This window comes from Tachypleus tridentatus, chromosome 6, assembly GCF_004210375.1.
Source record: "Tachypleus tridentatus isolate NWPU-2018 chromosome 6, ASM421037v1, whole genome shotgun sequence".
Taxonomy (NCBI): Eukaryota; Metazoa; Arthropoda; class Merostomata; order Xiphosura; family Limulidae; genus Tachypleus; species Tachypleus tridentatus.
In genome coordinates this window covers 94,729,077-94,747,193 of record NC_134830.1, presented here as the reverse complement: position 1 = coordinate 94,747,193, position 18,117 = coordinate 94,729,077, and the positions used below count along the sequence as shown (strand labels likewise).

The 18,117-nt window shown below is 33.1% G+C and overlaps 1 protein-coding gene across 5 annotated transcripts in view; it reads right to left on the bottom strand.

The window, feature by feature from the left end:
• The window catches only part of LOC143253080 (putative receptor-type tyrosine-protein phosphatase mosPTP-1), a 235,250-nt gene that overhangs the window by 78,739 nt on the left and 138,394 nt on the right, over positions 1-18,117 (bottom strand). For all 5 annotated transcript variants that reach the window (XM_076506296.1, XM_076506298.1, XM_076506293.1 and 2 more), the window contains exons 9-10: positions 17,333-17,505; positions 14,403-14,544 (exon numbers count right to left, since the gene is read on the bottom strand). In XM_076506296.1, coding sequence (XP_076362411.1) covers positions 14,403-14,544; positions 17,333-17,505 — 315 coding nt within the window. The remainder of the gene's footprint in view (positions 1-14,402; positions 14,545-17,332; positions 17,506-18,117) is intronic.

Below are 18,117 nucleotides of genomic sequence, written 5' to 3'. Positions count from 1 at the left end.
GACTGTGTTATTTAACTCAAATAACTACAAAGTATAATATTAATATTAAATAGTTTACAGAAATCTATAAGAGCTTAATTTTTCAATGACCTTTTTCTTCCATAGTGCCTTCTTACTTAGGCAAAGTAACTTTTATCTTTTTTTTTATGAAGATAAAAACTGGACCAACTTGTAACATCCATCTGTCAAATGATGCAATCATTGTTACATCATTTGCAATAAAGAGAATAACAAAGTTTAACTTATTAAATGACATACAATTTTATATTATTCTCAACTGAAATATTTTGATTATAGACTGAAAGTTATTATCACACAGTTTGATCAAATAACTATGGTAATTATTTTAAGGCACTTATAATTAGAAAGCCAGTCAAACAATAATAGTTTTAGAATAATATTTATTTTGTGCATGTTATTGTTCTGTGTTCTTATATACATTAGTCATACCAATAAAAACTATTTAATGTACTAAGATCATCATCAACTGACAACAATAAAGTGAATAGCCAAAAATGTGAGCTAAATGTCTTGTTTTTAAATTATATTTGTTATTTATTGTTATAAATGTAGTAAAAATAAAAAATCTAGTAGCTTACCTAACTAGATTGGGTAAGATAATGGAAAAAAAAATAAAGTAATTACAAGCAGCTCGTGCATTATATCATTCAATATGGTAACTTGAGGTACACATTCACGAAGTGATTTACAGCTTGTATCATGGAATGATTAGCTAGATACAATTCAAGAAGCACTAAAACAACAGAATTAAACTCTTAAAAGCCATAAGCAATTGAGAATAAACAAGTGCAGTTTTTCTGTTAAAACCTGTGATCATTACAGAAAGATTTCAAAAGGTAGTTTATATTTATTCCATATTTTTTGTTGTGATTACAAGACTTGGTCAAGTCAATCAAATTTGTATACAGTTAGACTAGAGAAAAAAAGCAATAAAAAACAGAGCTTAACTAAAAATAATGAAAAAATTGATATTCATTTATGAAGTTTTACAGGTTATGCAAAGAAATTAGACAATTTATAAGGTGAATAAAAGTTCAAATAATTTTGAACTTTAACATGAAAATCATCTTGCAGTCAGGATAATCAACACTGACTCAATATATTAATGAATACATCTATAGTATAAATACTTAAGTAAATATCTGATTTTTTGGTTGGTTGTTTGGTGTTTTATGGTGCAAAACAACTAGGCTATCTGCACCAAACAACCAGTTAAAAAAAAATAAAAGTAACAAAATTATTAACATTTGTAAAAAGGAATCAAGGTAAAACAAAACAAAGTTTAATTTTCTAATTAAAAATTAAATTGTGTTAAATCCAATTTTTAAATCTACTTTACAGCAGTAAGAGAGAAAGTAAAGTAATACAAGTTTTAAAAGACTTTCTGTAACATAATTTTAATTATTATAAATCACCAGGATGACTATGAGGTAAGTTCAAACATCAGCATTAGTCACCTGAAGCCATTTTCTAATTATGTATCAAACTAATTTTACTTAAAAAGGAATCATGTTAAAAACAACAAAGTATAATTCAAAAATTAAAAATTTAAATAGCATTAAAAAGCCCAATGACCTTCCAAAACAAAAACATTTGTAAAGTGGACAGTGTAATCACTGCTAATGACACTGTCCAATGTTAGGGATAAACATTGGCACAAGATATGTAAAATGGTGCAGTTCTTTAGTCATAATGACAACATGACAGTAAAATGTGGGCAATTGTGACCTAAGTGTAACACAGACCACACATTGGTGCATCAGTCCCAGATAAAATAAAATGATGGGTTAAAAAACTGTGACCAATGCATAGTCCAGTTTGGACAATTTCCTCTTTCTGATCCTTATGGAAGCAAGATGGCCAAAGTCCCATAGAGGGTTTTATCTGGAAACACTTGTTTTCACATTGCTCACTCCAGGTCAATGGCCAACTGGAATACATGACCATAGTCCATGAATGGAACAGGCACAACAGTGATAGCACCTGAGCAGACAGACTTAGCTGTGGTGTAGGCGAGCTCTTTCCCGCAAATACCAATGTGGCCTGGTATCCAGAATAACTGGATAGAAGTACACGTTAAAGAGAAATCGGCTAGTCAATTTTAAATATCAGCGGAACAGGGTGAGAACTATGGTGAAGTGATTCCAGGGCCAGTAAAGAACTAAGTGAGCCAGTATAAATACTACAATTCGAATACTGCTTAGCTTCTATATGGTGGAGTGCTGTCATCAAAATCTACACTGGATGGGTGAGAAGGGATTGTTTGATTCAAGGAATTAAACAAGATGAGTGTTAGCCATCCTCTCTAAGGTCTTACAGAGACAGCTTGTCAAAGCAATTGGATGGTAGTTTGAAATAATCTTGAGATTCTTCCCAGGCTCAGAGGAAGATAGGACAATAGCCTGGCACCATGCATAAAAAAAAAAACATTCTCCTGCCAGATCCAGTTAGAAACAGCCAGAAGAATAGTAAGAGAAGCAGGAGATAGATGACACAGTATCCTGTAGTGTATATCATAAGGTCAAACCAATGAACTGCCAGTTTGAGTTCCACCATTGTAAAGGGGCAATTATAGTCACAGAGACGATCAGCCTGAAAGGAAAGTGGTGATCACTCTGCCTGAGTCTTAATGGCTGAGAAGGTGAAAGATGAAGCAGAAGTGCAAGATACCTGAGTATCAGCTACTTCCTGGCCATCAGAGAACAATCTTGAAAGGGTGAATAGAATTATGCTGTAATTCAAATTAGAATGTAAACCTCAACAGTTCCACTGTATCAAAGTGGCCATTTTTATTTATGTGTAGGAGAACTGGGTAGGGAGCCCTTCTGTTTTCGACCATGTCTATTTTCTTTATTTGAGGGAGGTTTATCAACTTCCATGGATCCTGCCCTGGGTCAGTTGGGCAGGTCTCTGTTGTTGGAAGAAGATTTCAGTGACTGAGGGCATGAACAAATGATCCTTTTGAGGCCATCAACTTTCCTAAAAATGGAGGTCAAAAGATTTTTCAATGGTTTGAGAATGATTCTTTTGGAGGCACAGTGAGGTCTGTATCCCCACTGTAGGAGTGGAAGGAGGTGTAGTAGTATATGGCCAAGGTGAAGTGGGAGGATAGTAACTTTTGAGGCTCGGGATAAGTAATGTTTTAAGTCATTTTTAAATGCTGTACCTCTTTTTTATCCAGCCACTTAGGCCAAGAATGAAAGTAGAATAGGTGAGAAACATTTCAAGTAATGCAAATGAGGGTCTGTTTCACACTCATAGGCATTGTGGTCCTTGCCACCCCAACGAGCACACATCAAGGAACTACAACATGACGTCTTTATGTGACCAAACTGCTGACACTGGAAACATCTGAGAGGGTTCCAAATATATAGCCATACCTTGCAATTAAAATAACCAGCCTTGATGGTGACAGATGGACATGGTGATGTAAATGTCAAAATTAGAACACTGGTTGGCATTATAATTCTATCTTTACGAGTGGAGGTATACCTTGCTGTAGAAACTCCATGGATGGAGAAATGAGTGAGGATTTCTGACTAGAGGATGTTCTTCAAATCCCTCTCAATAATAACTCCTTGTGACAAATTCAAAGTAGCATGAGGAGTAACCTCAATGGGTATATCCCCAACTGCCTTCAAATGCAAGAAGAGTTCACTGTGTTTAGGAGTAGATGTTTCCAGCAATATGTCACCAAAGCAAAGCTTTTTGACTAACTTAGGAGAGCCAGCAGGTTTGTCTGTAAGAGACTGTAGTATAAGAAAATGAGGTACAGGTGTTACAGAGGTTGTAGACTGCTGCTCAGAATCTTCAAGACATGGTCATTTACCTATGGATTGTTTTTTTCACTATTTTATTTAAAGTTTTATTTGGGAAATCCATAATAAAGAAAGAATATGTTGGTGCCCACTGACCCCAGCCACCATGAAGCCCTATGAAGGGATGCACTACAGAGCCAAACAAGGACACTGCAGCAACTCCAGGGTTTCATGAGCACTATAACCAAACACCAGCATTAGATATAATGTCCACAATATCTGTTGAGAACATCTAACACTGGTACTTAGATGACCCTAGCCCAAGTGGACCAGCCAATTGACCTTGGGAGGAACCACCCCAAGGCCATACATCTACAGGAATTAAAAGCTAAAGTGGTGTGTTAGGGTTTGGCCCCTCAACCACCAGGATCCTCTCCTCCCCTTCACAGGTCGCCATACACAGCTAACATGTGGGTGGATGTTTAGATCCCAGAGGAGGTAAACTGAAAGAACAGAACCTTCTCTGAGAGGTCCCCTCACCATGTACAGGGATCCACATTGAGAGGTAATGATTGGGAAAACATCATGCAGTTGGAAAAATCCACATTAATTTTATTCTGCATAGAGAGAAGTATAATATGTGGAAAACTTCATGAAGCATAGGGTCTATAAGGGGTTGTTCTTAAAGTTCAAGCTGCAAGCTGAAGTTTTGTGTACAAAATACATGTTTACTAAAAAATTAAAAAATGCCAAATTTCATTAAGATACATATACACAATAAAAGTTATAGTATGGACACTTTCACGTTATCTTTTGATTACAAGGTTGGTTAAATTGACTGAGTCCACATGGTAAGAATTAAACTGATGAATTTTTCATTATAAGTGTCAATGATACCATGAGGGTATGTCTACACTGCAGATTCAAATCAGCAGATTTTCATCTAAAATACTTAAACCTTTTCCTTATAGAGTTTAAACTCATGCTGTAAACAAAACATGTCTCAAAGTTTTTAAATATCTACTTGATATTTACATAATACGTACATCACCCACAATATTCCACTGTCCAACCTTCTACATCATGCACCAGTGGACCTGAGTGTTTTCCAACAATAACTTACAATTTCTTTTGACAACTGGCACTGTCACAATGTTCAGAGTCTTTGCCAAAATGCTTAATTACAGAGTGTGTCTGTATTGTGCAGGTTGATGTTGTTGGTGCACTCTCAGTATTGATAATTTCATATATTTCTCATGTTGTTTACTGATATTTATACTATAACTTTTACAATTTGTCTTTGTTTAATAGAGGTTATACTAACTTGGGACTCTTGCTTTCCTTGCCTGCATACCTGATTTTGTTTGAACACTTCTACCAGTCAATTTCTTGGTTTCTCAGATATGCTCTGTATTTTAAATATTCAACTTATTTCAGTTATGAGGGTGCTTGTATTATGCGAGATGATTTCCTTGTAAAGTCTTATATTTCTCACTTCATGATTTTTGAGTTGTGAGGATTTTTGAAAATTAGCTGTGTTCATGTACTTCACTTTTTCTTTTATCATATTACTGTAATTTATCAGTTTTTCTATCCTACATGCTACAAATTGGCAAATCTTGAGATATTCTGTCTCTCTACTGGCATTGATTACACTATGTAACAAAATTTTTGCTTTTCTTGTTCCTAGGCAGAAAGTGTTATTTCCCAATTGCTTATGCCTAAAGTAAATGGAAAAGACCTATTTTTCTCTTCAAACTTTGATTTTGTGACCTATATAATAAAATCTTCAAATTTACCCATTTTGCAGAACATTCCAGGTAGATTCAGTGCTGAGTAGCTGACAGAGAATTTTCTCGAACTTATAGGAATTTTCAAGAACTTTCTAGAATGCTGCAGAACTTACAAGAATTTTCAAGAACCTATTAGAATTTTCTAGAACTTTCCATAGTAATATATATATATATACAGAGGCTCACCACTTCAGTTTAGTTCTAGCTGCCTAAGCGAGCACATAGACCTAACTGATTTTATCAGAAATGGCATCAAGAAGCTACAAGCATTCTCCAGATGCATTCTGCTACGTATGTAGCCAATTTATCATGACAAGAGCAAAAAAGTACTCTGTGACAGCATCTGCTAAAAGGTGTGAAGCCTACAACACATATTTCGGCATGCCTGTCGGGGATCAAGACAAACCCTGGGCACCTCATTTCACTTGCGAAAAAAACTCTATAAGGTAAGACATATAATTTTTGCTTGCTTGAATAGTAAGATTTTATATTATACAAATTTTAGACCTTTTAAAATTTAAATATCTTTTTTTTTTTATTTCCAACAGTATAGAAAAAATATTACATATAAAATATTTTGCATGAATCTCTGACACATTAGTTGTGGATGAAATAAGTTTATTCTTTATAATAATTTTATTTTGCTCTTTTGCTGGATGGTACAGAGGGGAAAAAGAGAGCCACAAAGTTCTCTATTCCAAGAATTTGGCGTGAACCCACTGACCACTCAAGCAATTGCTACTTTTGCATGGTGGCCCCTTCCAAATGTCGGGCTGGCAAGAATGCATCTGCTATCATGTATCTGGACCTTCCATCATCCATCTCCCCAGTGCGACACTGCCCTGAGCTCTCTGTACCCACTCCGCTACAAAAGAAAGCAGCCATCCTCAGAAGAGAGCAGCAAATCAGAAGAGGAGGTAGACGTTGAAAATCGAGATTACAACTTTAGAAGTGCAGCTGGTAAGAGAAACCCATACTACCCCAACCAAAGAGACTTCAATGACCTGATTAGAGATCTTGGTCTAACAAAGTTGAATGCCGAGCTTTTGACATCTAGGCTCAAGGAGTGGGATTTGTAAGATAAAAGTGTGCAAGTCACAAGTCAGAGGAAGTGTCACCGACATTTTACAAGCTTCTTCACTCGTTAAGATGGGCTCTGCTTCTGCCACAATGTATCTGGTCTGTTCTAGGCAACTGGAATTACCTGCAACCTGAAGGAATGGTGCCTCTTCACTGATAGCTCATCTAGAAACCTCAAAGCTGTACTATTCTATAATGGAATAAGTATACATCTCTTACCCTGGCTCATTTAATGCACCTCAAAGAGGAATACAACAGTGTCAAGACTTTGCTAGAAGCCTTGAAGTATGATGAGTATGGCTCAGAGATTATCAGAGACTTCAAAATGGTGGCATTCCTGATGGGTCTTCAAGGAGGCTTTACCAAGTTTCCCTGTTATCTTTGCCTCTAGGACAGCAAGGACACCACAGCACACTACAACAGGAAGCACTGGCCACAACGGACCAAGTTCTATGTGGGAAGGGACAACGTCAAGTGTGAGCCACTAGTGGAGCTCCAGAAGGTGTTGTTCCTACCATTGCACGTAAAACTGGGTCTTATGAAACAATTTGTCACAGCTCTTGATAAGGTGTCTGCAGCCTTCAAGTACCTTCAATACTTCTTCCCTAAGCTGTCTGAGGCAAAAGTCAAAGCTGGTGCCTTCATTGACCACAAAAAAAGAAGATTATGGAGTGCACAGAAATCCCCAAGAAGCTCAGTAGGAAGGAAAAAAAAAAGCTTGGGGCAGCTTTGTCACAGTGGTTTGGGGCTTCTTGGGCAATCACAAGGCTAAAAATTATGTGGAACTGGTTGAGACTCTGGTGAAGAACTATGGCAAAATGGGCTGCAGGATGTCCCTGAAAGTCCATATCCTTGACACTCATCTTCATAAATTCAAGAAGAACATGGAGCAAGGTGAGCACTTCCACCAAGACATACTGGACTTTGAATGCTGCTACCAAAGAGCATATAATGAAAACATGATGTGGGACTATATTTGGGGGCTGATACTTGAAAGTGATTTACATTACAGTCCCAAATCTCGAAAAACTACTAGCTTCTAAACATATTTGTATAACTTTAATATAAATACATGTAAATGAAAACGTGCAAATTTGCCCGTTTTTACACAGAAAACAGGTTAATTTCTAAATTTCATTATCCAGGTCACAAAAGCAAAGTTTAAAGAGAATAATGGCCATTTTCTGTGCTTTTACAACATAAGCAATTAAGAAATAACACATACTGGAACAACATTTGTGTTACATAGTGCTATTTGTGTTCTCCTAATTTTTTTACTCAAAATTACAATATGTGTTTTGATGTCCTTATTCCTTATGGATTTTGTTGCTACTGTTATTTCTATTACCAAGTATCTCTTAAGTTTTCTGATCTTTTGATCTGTCAGGAAATGTTGCAATGTAATTTCTTTTAATTAATACATACAGAATGTATGTAGACACCCATGTAGCTATGGGTTTATTTCAAAGAAACGACAGTAATGACCTGCTTCATTTTTTTTCTTTGTGGGTCTTTTACTTTCAGTTGGTTTCTGTTGAAAGGAAACTTACCAGTAGAAGTTGATTAGGATTTTAGCATCTTGTTTTGCTTTTGATCATTGTTCCATTCTGGAGTCATGTGCAGTGTGTTTTGTTTTTTTTAAATAATGCTCATTACAGCTACTCATACATGTCACTAGTGTTACCATGAGGGTGTGTGATAAAATTACTGACTTCTAATGCTGAAATCTGGAGTTACATGCACTGGTTGTGTAGCTTTATGTTCAAACACATACACAAATTTTTAGTAACCTAGCATTAGTGTAAGTGAGGTGGCTCTTTATGGCTTACTCATTGACTATGTGCAGGATGACTTTCATATGAATATTTGAGGTTCATCTCAGAATTCTGCTTATCTCTGGACACTTTGCTTCATGTGCCTTGGTTTTATCCAATTCTTTACTTTGATTTTCTGTTCCCAATCCGTGATTCACTTCTAGTTTGCATTAAATTTTGTATCTGGAAGTTTCAAACCTTTTCCTCATCAGAGTGTTATCACAGTTCAACTTCATGTTATTTCAGGATTTTTACTCTCTTCTTTTGTGGTGTCATGTGCAACAGGAGATTGGAGACTAGTCATAGATATTTGCAGACTCACTTATCCTACAGATATTCCTTGTTCCTAAGTGGAGGTCATATGAATTGTGCGATAGTTCCTCTATTATGATTTCCAGATAACAAATAGTTTTATATGATTTATATACAATTACTCATTGACCCAACTTCATTTTCTGCCATGGCTATTTCTTTTTTTCCCCCAAGTATAAACTTTTAGCTCATAACTTCATCATCTTTTGATCAATTTAACCCTTTCGGTGCGGTTGGAGACAGCAGTCGACTTCAAGGCTCAACGAGGCAGGCGAGCTTCGTCGACAAGATGTAAACAACATACCCTCATAGCTAATTATCATAATCACAGAGGCCTGTAAACCCGCTTGAGACTAGAACCATGTGTATTCATTGCTTACTTGGAATTCCCAGCACGTATGTAAGACGGAGGTCCCGTGATTTCTTTTTTTTCATGCTGTTCATTGTTTTAGAAGACACCTTCCTTGCACATTCTATTGATACCTGTGATGTTGTTACAATGATGAAAGGAAAAGCTTATACCATGAAAGAAGTAATCAATATTATTTGTAATGATGAAGAGAGTGACAAAGAGTTTGAGCCAGATGATAATGAAAGCTTACTTGTAACGGACAAGAGTGATACTGAAGACATTCATGGCCTGGAATCTGTCCCCACTTTAGGTAAGCACATGGTGTAGTTAGAGTCATATAACTTATTGCATAAACTGACTGACCAAGGTTAGTTCTCTACGTTTTCATATATTGTCGATAGGAAAATATATAAATATGACATACATACATGGAACATTGGAAAAGTGCTATATCTCTATGTACAAGAGTTTTTTTTTTATTTATTTTGTAGATGCTCCTAGCACTTCAGGTGGTGGTCCTCGTGGACGATCAAGGAGCATATATTCCTGGAGGTCTAGAGGTACAAGCAGAAGGCAGAGGAGAGGTAGAGCAGCTAGTAAAGCACAGCCCCAAGCTCCCCCTGAAAGTGATAGTGAAGCTGAAGACCAAAACCAGGATCCAAATTTTCCATGGCATTATTTCAATAACAATGATAATTTTGAATCTGACTGGTTGCCAGATTTTACCACTCACACTGGAGTCCTGATTGATACAGCAAATTACACTCCATATCAGTATTTCAAACTTTTCTTTCCTGATGAAGCATTTGAGCTGATATGTAATTAAACAAACAGATATGCTTTACAGTATTTTGACTTCACCACTGAATTGCCATCTTACTCCCATTTTATGAAATGGATTGAGATCGATGTCAATGAACTTAAAGCATATATTCCACTACAAACATGAGCTGTCCATTGATGAATGTATCATCAAATTCAAAGGGAGAGTTCATCTTAAACAGTATTTACCATCAAAACCCACAAGATGGGGCATCAAACAATTTGCATTGTGTGAAAAATACCATAGTGCCTGTGGCTGGATACTCAGTCACAGAGACCATATGTTTGAATCTACTGGAGGAGTTTTGGAATAAGGGACATATAGTCTTCATGAACAACTTTTATTCTTCACCTTCTTTATTCAAACACTTAAGAGATGAATGAAACTGGGGCTTGTGGCACAGTTAAGGCTGGACAGAAACACATGCCATCAGATATCCACCCTACAAGATTGCGTCTTAGCAAAGGAGATCCACTGGTATTTATAGGTGGTGGTAATATGGTAGCATGTGCTTGGCATGACAATAAACATGTGCATATTTTATCGACAATTTCCACAAATGGCACCACAGATAAAAGAATTTGATCCAGAGGAGAGCCTGGTGGATACAGAAATGTGAGAAAACCACTGATTGTTGAAACATACAACCAACACATGGGTGGAGTAGACATCATGGACCAGAAGGTGGGAACCTTTATGTATCCACACAAAAGTACCAAGTGGTATTTTACCATTTACCATCGGCTTAGAGAAGTAGCTCTTGTTAACAGATATATAATATATTGTGCAGACTGCAAGAGAAACGGTGAAAACCCGGTATCTCCAAGACTATTCAGAGAGCAGATTATTCAAATTTTGCTGGGGGATGTGTCAGCAAAGCCAAATAAAAAGGAAGACCAGGTCAGCACTTGATGGAAAGACACAGTATCAGAGAATATGAGAACAAAAAACACAAACCTGATTGTACTGTTTGCAGCAATAGATACACAGCTGGATGGAAAAAAAAGCAGACAAATTATTTCTGCAAACAGTGCAATCTCCTCATGTGCTTTTTACCATGCCATGAGATATATCATAACCACAAAGACTATCGACCAGCTGCTGCACAAATTGTATACAATTTATAATAAATTATTGTGCTTTACATAACACTTCATTATGTATCAGGGTGTCTTCCTTTATTCCTGTTATTCTTATGCATTGAATTTAACATATATAGTATTGGGTACAATCACTGAACATTTCAGGGACTTTTGTTGAATTATTGCCGAGATATCATGCTTTTCGTACTGATACCGTAATTAGTTGAAGTATCAAAGATATATATTCAATGCCATGCCAAACATTAAATTTTTTTATTCAGTGCTGAAAGGGTTAAGATCTAATTAACACTTTTGGACTTTGAGGAGAAATCCTTTTGACTGATGTATCTGACCATGCTCAAGGTCTCATAGATTAATTTATTCTAATCCTGCATAATAGAATTTCAATTTGATGAGCAATAAAATTAAATCAGATATACACCCATCCCAACTTTGACACTGCTGCACATAAATATATATACAGCTAACAAAAAGGAAAACAAAGGACTAATAGATTAATTTACTCTAATCCCTCCTAAAATAATTTTAAGTGTTGCAGTTATTAAGAATTCCCTCTGGTTCATATTATGAAGTAATTTATTCATTTACATTCCTTCTTCTATGCAGTTTATTCTTTTCTTTCTATGAAGCCAAATCTCTGCTTGTGACTCCTCAACATCTTTCATCCGAGATTTTTTATTAACTCCATCTTTTACCTGTGTCACTGTGCTTTACAATCTCAGGAGTTTTGGATGTGCATACTTCATCTGCCAAAACATACACTATCTGATTTGAAAACAATGGCTTCTTCAGGGGTGGTTATCCTGTTCTCATATTGTTATGTGTAGATATTTGGATTGTTCCCCATGAATATGTTAGAAGTTTTCCCTTTATTACCCTATTGTTGTATTCTTGCACTCACAAATACTTTGCCTGTGGTGACACATCATCAAACCAGATGGGACTCTCACAACACTTGTTTTTTTGTGGTTTCTGTATATTTTTTGGCTACATTCACGTCATGTTTTTTTCTAAGTTGGTATTTTGTGAATTGTACCAGTGGTTCCGTTACACTCTGCTTAAATCTTTTACTATACACGAGTTTGTCTATACATTTGCACACGTTAAGTATTTGCATTATAACTTTAATACAGCATGTGTACCTTCATAAACTTTGGTAGACTTTGTTATAATAAAGATTTCTTTTTGAAAATAAAATGTTTTGTAACTAGTCTGAGTGCAAAATGATTTCATGTTATGATTAAAAAAACAATTCCTTATCCCAAAAATCTCAAATATTTACTTAATCTCTAAAACCTCCTAAATACATTTCAAAATATAAAGTCCTATTGAAAACAAATGTTTATATTATTTTCTATACTCTAATTATGCAGGATCTGTCACTTAACCAACCTTACAACCATTATAAAAAATTAGGAAGTAAATATAAATTATGTTTTTGTGCTAGAATGACTACATATTATAACACAGATATACTAATGTTTAGTCTAAGTAGATTAAGTCTCATATTGCTATATATGAACCTATATATTTATTATTATATTAACCTTTCAGTCATACCTAGCTCATACTACATAACTTTCACTGACTCGGTGCACAAGCACTCATGTTAGGTATCCAATGATATAAAACTGACCTCTAGTCTTCCCCTGTGTTTTACTGGACTAGTATTTTATAATATACAGTCACATTTCAATTATTATACATTATATACATATACAGATTATTACTATTTAGAGATAAGTTATTAAACTTATATTTCTTAAAATATAGAACAATAATTCAAGAAGAAAAGCAAACAATCATCTCTTCTTGCTAAAATTTCACATATGGAAGATACTAAACAATTTTTTTTTTTTAGGTTTTATAGATATACAGTTGAAAAATGAAAAAATTATAAATAACTCTACTTATACTACTGAATTCCACTACAATTTATAACGTTTAGTAACAAAGAGATACTTACTTTTACAAAATATGAAGCTTGCAGCAAATTAAAGATACAACCTACCTTCTAAGCTGTTGATTGGTTATTCATGTCACATACTGAAGTGTATATAATGAACAATTTCAAAAAAATGGAAAGAGTTGAACAGGGACACTGTATTTGATTCAGTATGTAAGCAATATTTCAGCAAAATAAAAAGATACGAAGTTATTATTTTATATTATAGCTTGTCAATATTAGTAATTTGAGTTCCTAATTTGTACAAAATTACAGACTTAGTATGTTGACATCACAAACATTTAATTTTAAACATTGCTGCATTCAACATATCACATAACTCACTAAAATCTATATTAGGATGTATCCTTTTAACATTTAATTTTAAATTAACTCATACATAATATTAAAGTTTGAATTGTAATCTACAATTTGCTTCCAAACTTACTGACATAAATTCACAAAATAGTAGTTCAATAAAACTTAAAATGCAAGTCAACAAATGCAATGACATGGCCTTTGACCCATGACCCATTGCAAAAGGGTTAATAACCATAATTAAAGAAATATAACATAATCCAGAATAATGTCACAAAATGTTTCAGTTTTGACAAAGTGGAAAAATTAAATTAATATAATTGAAATTATACTGAAATGCTGGAGTTCTCTTGTAATGAATAAAATAAAGAAAAGGAAGACTACACTACAAATGGTAAGTAAAGTTTAATATGATAAGAACAAAAATCCTGAAATTCTAAATTAAAAACAATCACAAAGCAGCATTAAGGAAAAGAATGAGCTTTTGATAAAATGTGAACATTTGTATTGTTTATTGCTCATGGAGGATTTGTTACCCTCCTACTGGTAGAGGATGATAATCTTTCAATGATTACATTATACACTAATCCAGTACATTTTGTTGTGTATTACTTGAAGTTCTGTTCAAGGTTTGCATAAGTGTAAAAATGTTTCTGGTAGAATTGCAAGGTAATAGCTATCAGGGGTAAGAAGCATTTCTGAATTTACACTTTATAAAAATGATTATTATCAATGGGAGTTACATTTAAGTAATACAAATTAAAATATTTCATGTGTGAGCAAAGTGCATGAATTAATTTTGGTATTATAATTATATTGTTATACCAAAGATAACAAATATATGCAGACTAAAATGTTTTCAAACACAAAACAACAAAAAAGAATGTTTACTTCTGCTTATATTGTACCATAACAGGGTGTGTAGAAACCTGTAAAAAATTAACTAAAAACATTTATGTTTCTGAATATTTAACATGGAGAAACATCATTTCTAGGTAAATAAAAAAATAAGGAATGTTTAAACAGATTTTGTATACAAAGCGTCATGTGACACCCCAGTGCTAGTAGAATAATTCAACTTACTTTGACAGTTACTCTGCAGAAGCACCTTCCGAGACTCGGAAAATTGACCTTGGTAAAGCTTTTGTTGTTCAATAATACTGCGAGTTACTCCACAAATTTTCACCTCGTACATGGTATTAGTTGTGAGGTTTGAAATTAACTTCTGCATCATGAAAGAAAATATATAATACAGTAAGCAGGTTCATAACTACTTAGATCTATAATAAAATTTCATACTTTTAATACATTATTCAAACAATTACATTGTTATACAAAAACCTTGTAGAGAATCTACAATGCTTCAAAGTATTAAAACTAAAATCCTTACATTAAAAATTGTATACTACTAATACTTAAGCTAAATTTATTATTATAATCAATTCATGTAGTTTCAAAGATTTAGTAAGTTTCAATGTGCATATCAAATTGTTTGTTTGTTTAAAATTAAACACAAAGCTACATAATGGACCACCTGTGCTCTGCCCACTACAAGTATTGAAACCTGACTAACAACACAGAAGTTCGAATAACATGGTGCACATGCTCTAATGTTACTCTATGAAGCATATAAAACTGACACTTAGATTTTAACAATGTGACCTATTAAAATACAGTCACATTTTAATTATTATAGATTATTACTATTTCCAAATAACTTCTTAAACTTATTCTTTTTTAAATCATAAAACAGTAAATAAAGAAATAATGCAAACAAAACCCTTTTCTCGTTGTGACCTTTATTAATTATTACTGCCTGTCTTAGCTTGCTAAGCCTCAAGAAAATTTGCACTTGGAAGATGTCAAACAAAATTTTTTTTTAGGTTTTATATACGCATTTGAATAACCACAAAATCATAAATTATTTCATCTATACCACAGAATTTTATTATAATTTATCAAGTTTAATAACTAAGCTGCATTTTTACATAAAAAAACACAAATCTCAAACACATTAAAGACTCACCAGGACAAAGATTTGTCTCGAAAAGAAGAGAGAATGCCATTATATTCGAAAATGGCTGAGAAAATCAGTAAGCAACATTCTTAACTTCTGATTCATTATTCAACTGTCATATACAGAAGTAAGTGTATATAAGGGACCATTTCCAAAAATGAAAAGAGGTGAGAAGGGGCCACTGTCTTTGATTCACTAAATATAGTGATAGCTCAGTAAACAGGAAAGATAAAAGTTTTTACTTTTTTTTTAATTTAATTCTTGACAATATTGGTAATTTGAGTTCCTGATTCATACAAAATTATATATATATTTTTGTATGAATGAGGAATCCATAAACTTGTATTTTGACATCACAAACTTCCAATATAAACCTGTGCTGCATTGAACATACTATGTGACACACAAAAATTTATGTTTAGATGGGTTTGTTTATTATTTACTTTCAAATTAAGAAATTAAATAATGTATAATATGTAAATTAAATAATAAGATACAGTTTGATAACAAAATTAAGAAGATAAATTCATAAAATAGCAGTTAAATAAAATTTTGAATGCAAGTCAAAAAACATGATGATATGGCCATTGACCCATGACCAATCTGGAAAGGGTTATGCTAAATTACTGTTATATAAAAATACAATTGTAAAATATCCAAGTGTGATAATAAATATGTAGTATTAAAAGAGTTAATCTATTTTCTTTAATAATATTTATGAAAACTATCAGATTAATATTAAAAAAAATAAAAAATGAAAGTTATTATTCTTTTTGAAGGTTTTACATAATTCTCTTACTTAAGGATTTATAAGTTGCAAATTCTTTATCAACATTAGTAATATTATCAACAGAATCATGAAATAAAAACATTTCAAGGTCAAGAAATTACTGTTTTAACAAATCTTTTTAAATTTATTCACAAATACTGTTATATAACGTGAGCTACTAGTAGTTAATTTCAGTTTTTTGTTGTTTTTTTACAGCAGCAACTAGAAGCCTAGCAACTGCTTTGTACGTCAACATGTAGTATATGACATTCACATACACTTCACTGCATTCCTTCTGACTCATGAAAGAGAGAGAGAACAAAAGTGATAGTGTTCTCAGAGCCAAAAAAAACTTCAATGGCATTTATAGCATATACAACTTATCAAAATGTATCATACATGACACTGTAGAGTCAAACACAAATAACTGACTCCTGAAACTGTCTTCCATACAGATAGTGTCATTATCATCACCATTATGTTGTAAAAGTCCTTGAGTGTCTGTAGCTTTGTACGAAATACAGATCACTCAAAACTTGTGAGATACACATACACCAGCCTGTGAGAATTTCACATTTTGCATTATATTAACTTGATTCCAAGATGATGAAAAGTTTATGTGTTATAATTAAATAATATCAATCTGCCCAAGATACTAATGAAGAATACACCATTTTGTTGTTTAATTCCTTTGTTTTGACGTATATTATAAACTTTAAAATAATCTGGTTAGATGTAAATAAAATGTATTTTGTAATTCTTAAATTTGAAAGTGAATTAGTAAAAGTGCACAAAAACTGGACCTATAAAACTCAGGTTTTACAGTAAATTTATCTATTATACATATTGTGCCATTTTAAAATTACTACTTTCAAATTAGGTTACATATGAAAACATAAAAACCATATAAAACTGATTGAAATATGACAAGTCAAAAGCATAGATGGTGTGAAGTTTTGCTATTAAGAGATTTTGTATTATATTTAAAGGATTAATCATTATGCCTAACATTTTACCACAGTAAGAGTAATGACAGAAGGGGTAGATTATATATCCATTGCCATCTATCTCTTTTTTTTTACATCATATATGAAAATAGTAGAAACACTTGAAATTGTTTAATACAAATTATTTGAAAAATTACTTTGTTACAGTTGTCATAAGCTAAGTAAAATTCAACTCAAAGCATTTATTGTCATAAAATAACATATTTCTTAATTTAATTACCTCTTGATCTGTTGCATTAACATCTATTCTTGTAAAATCCCAAGACTTTTCAGAACGATAATAGACATAATAATGATCAACAGACTTATGAAAAATCTGTGGTCTTTCCCACTGGACATATATGGTATCTATAGAGTGACAAGTTAGGTTGACAATGTTTGGAGCACTTGGCCCTGAAAAAAATATTGTATTCAAGTATTTATAACTTGATTTCCTTTCTTTAAAAAAAAAAGTCAATTTTTATCCATCTGTTATACATACTTTTAATCAAACAGAATTACATTTAAGTTAAAATAGCAAAACAAAAATAGTTCACCAGTATTGATACACAGGAATTTTATTTAGTTGGAAGACAAATTCTTACATTCCTGTTTACTTTAAAGAAGTAAAATTATTTACAAAAACACCTATATGATGTAGTTATGTCTTTCACTGCAATATTGGCTAAAATTATGATACATTTAATTAAATAATATGCAAGTTACAAAAAATGAAAATGAGCTAATAAATGTGATTTTTTAAAAAAAACTGATTTGACTTAAATTACTGAAGAGAGAATAAATTATCTCATGAAGCATACTAATATATACATAATATAGACATTTTAACATCAGTTGGTACACCATTCAATCACCATTCAACAATTATTTTCAAAGCTTAGAAATCTAGTCAGAATTGCATGTTGTTACAGTTCACATAATTTACTTACTTCAGGTCAGGCATACACATAGCATCAAGATAAAGATTTTAGTCTGATAAATCACAAAGACTTGAAACTAAAGGAA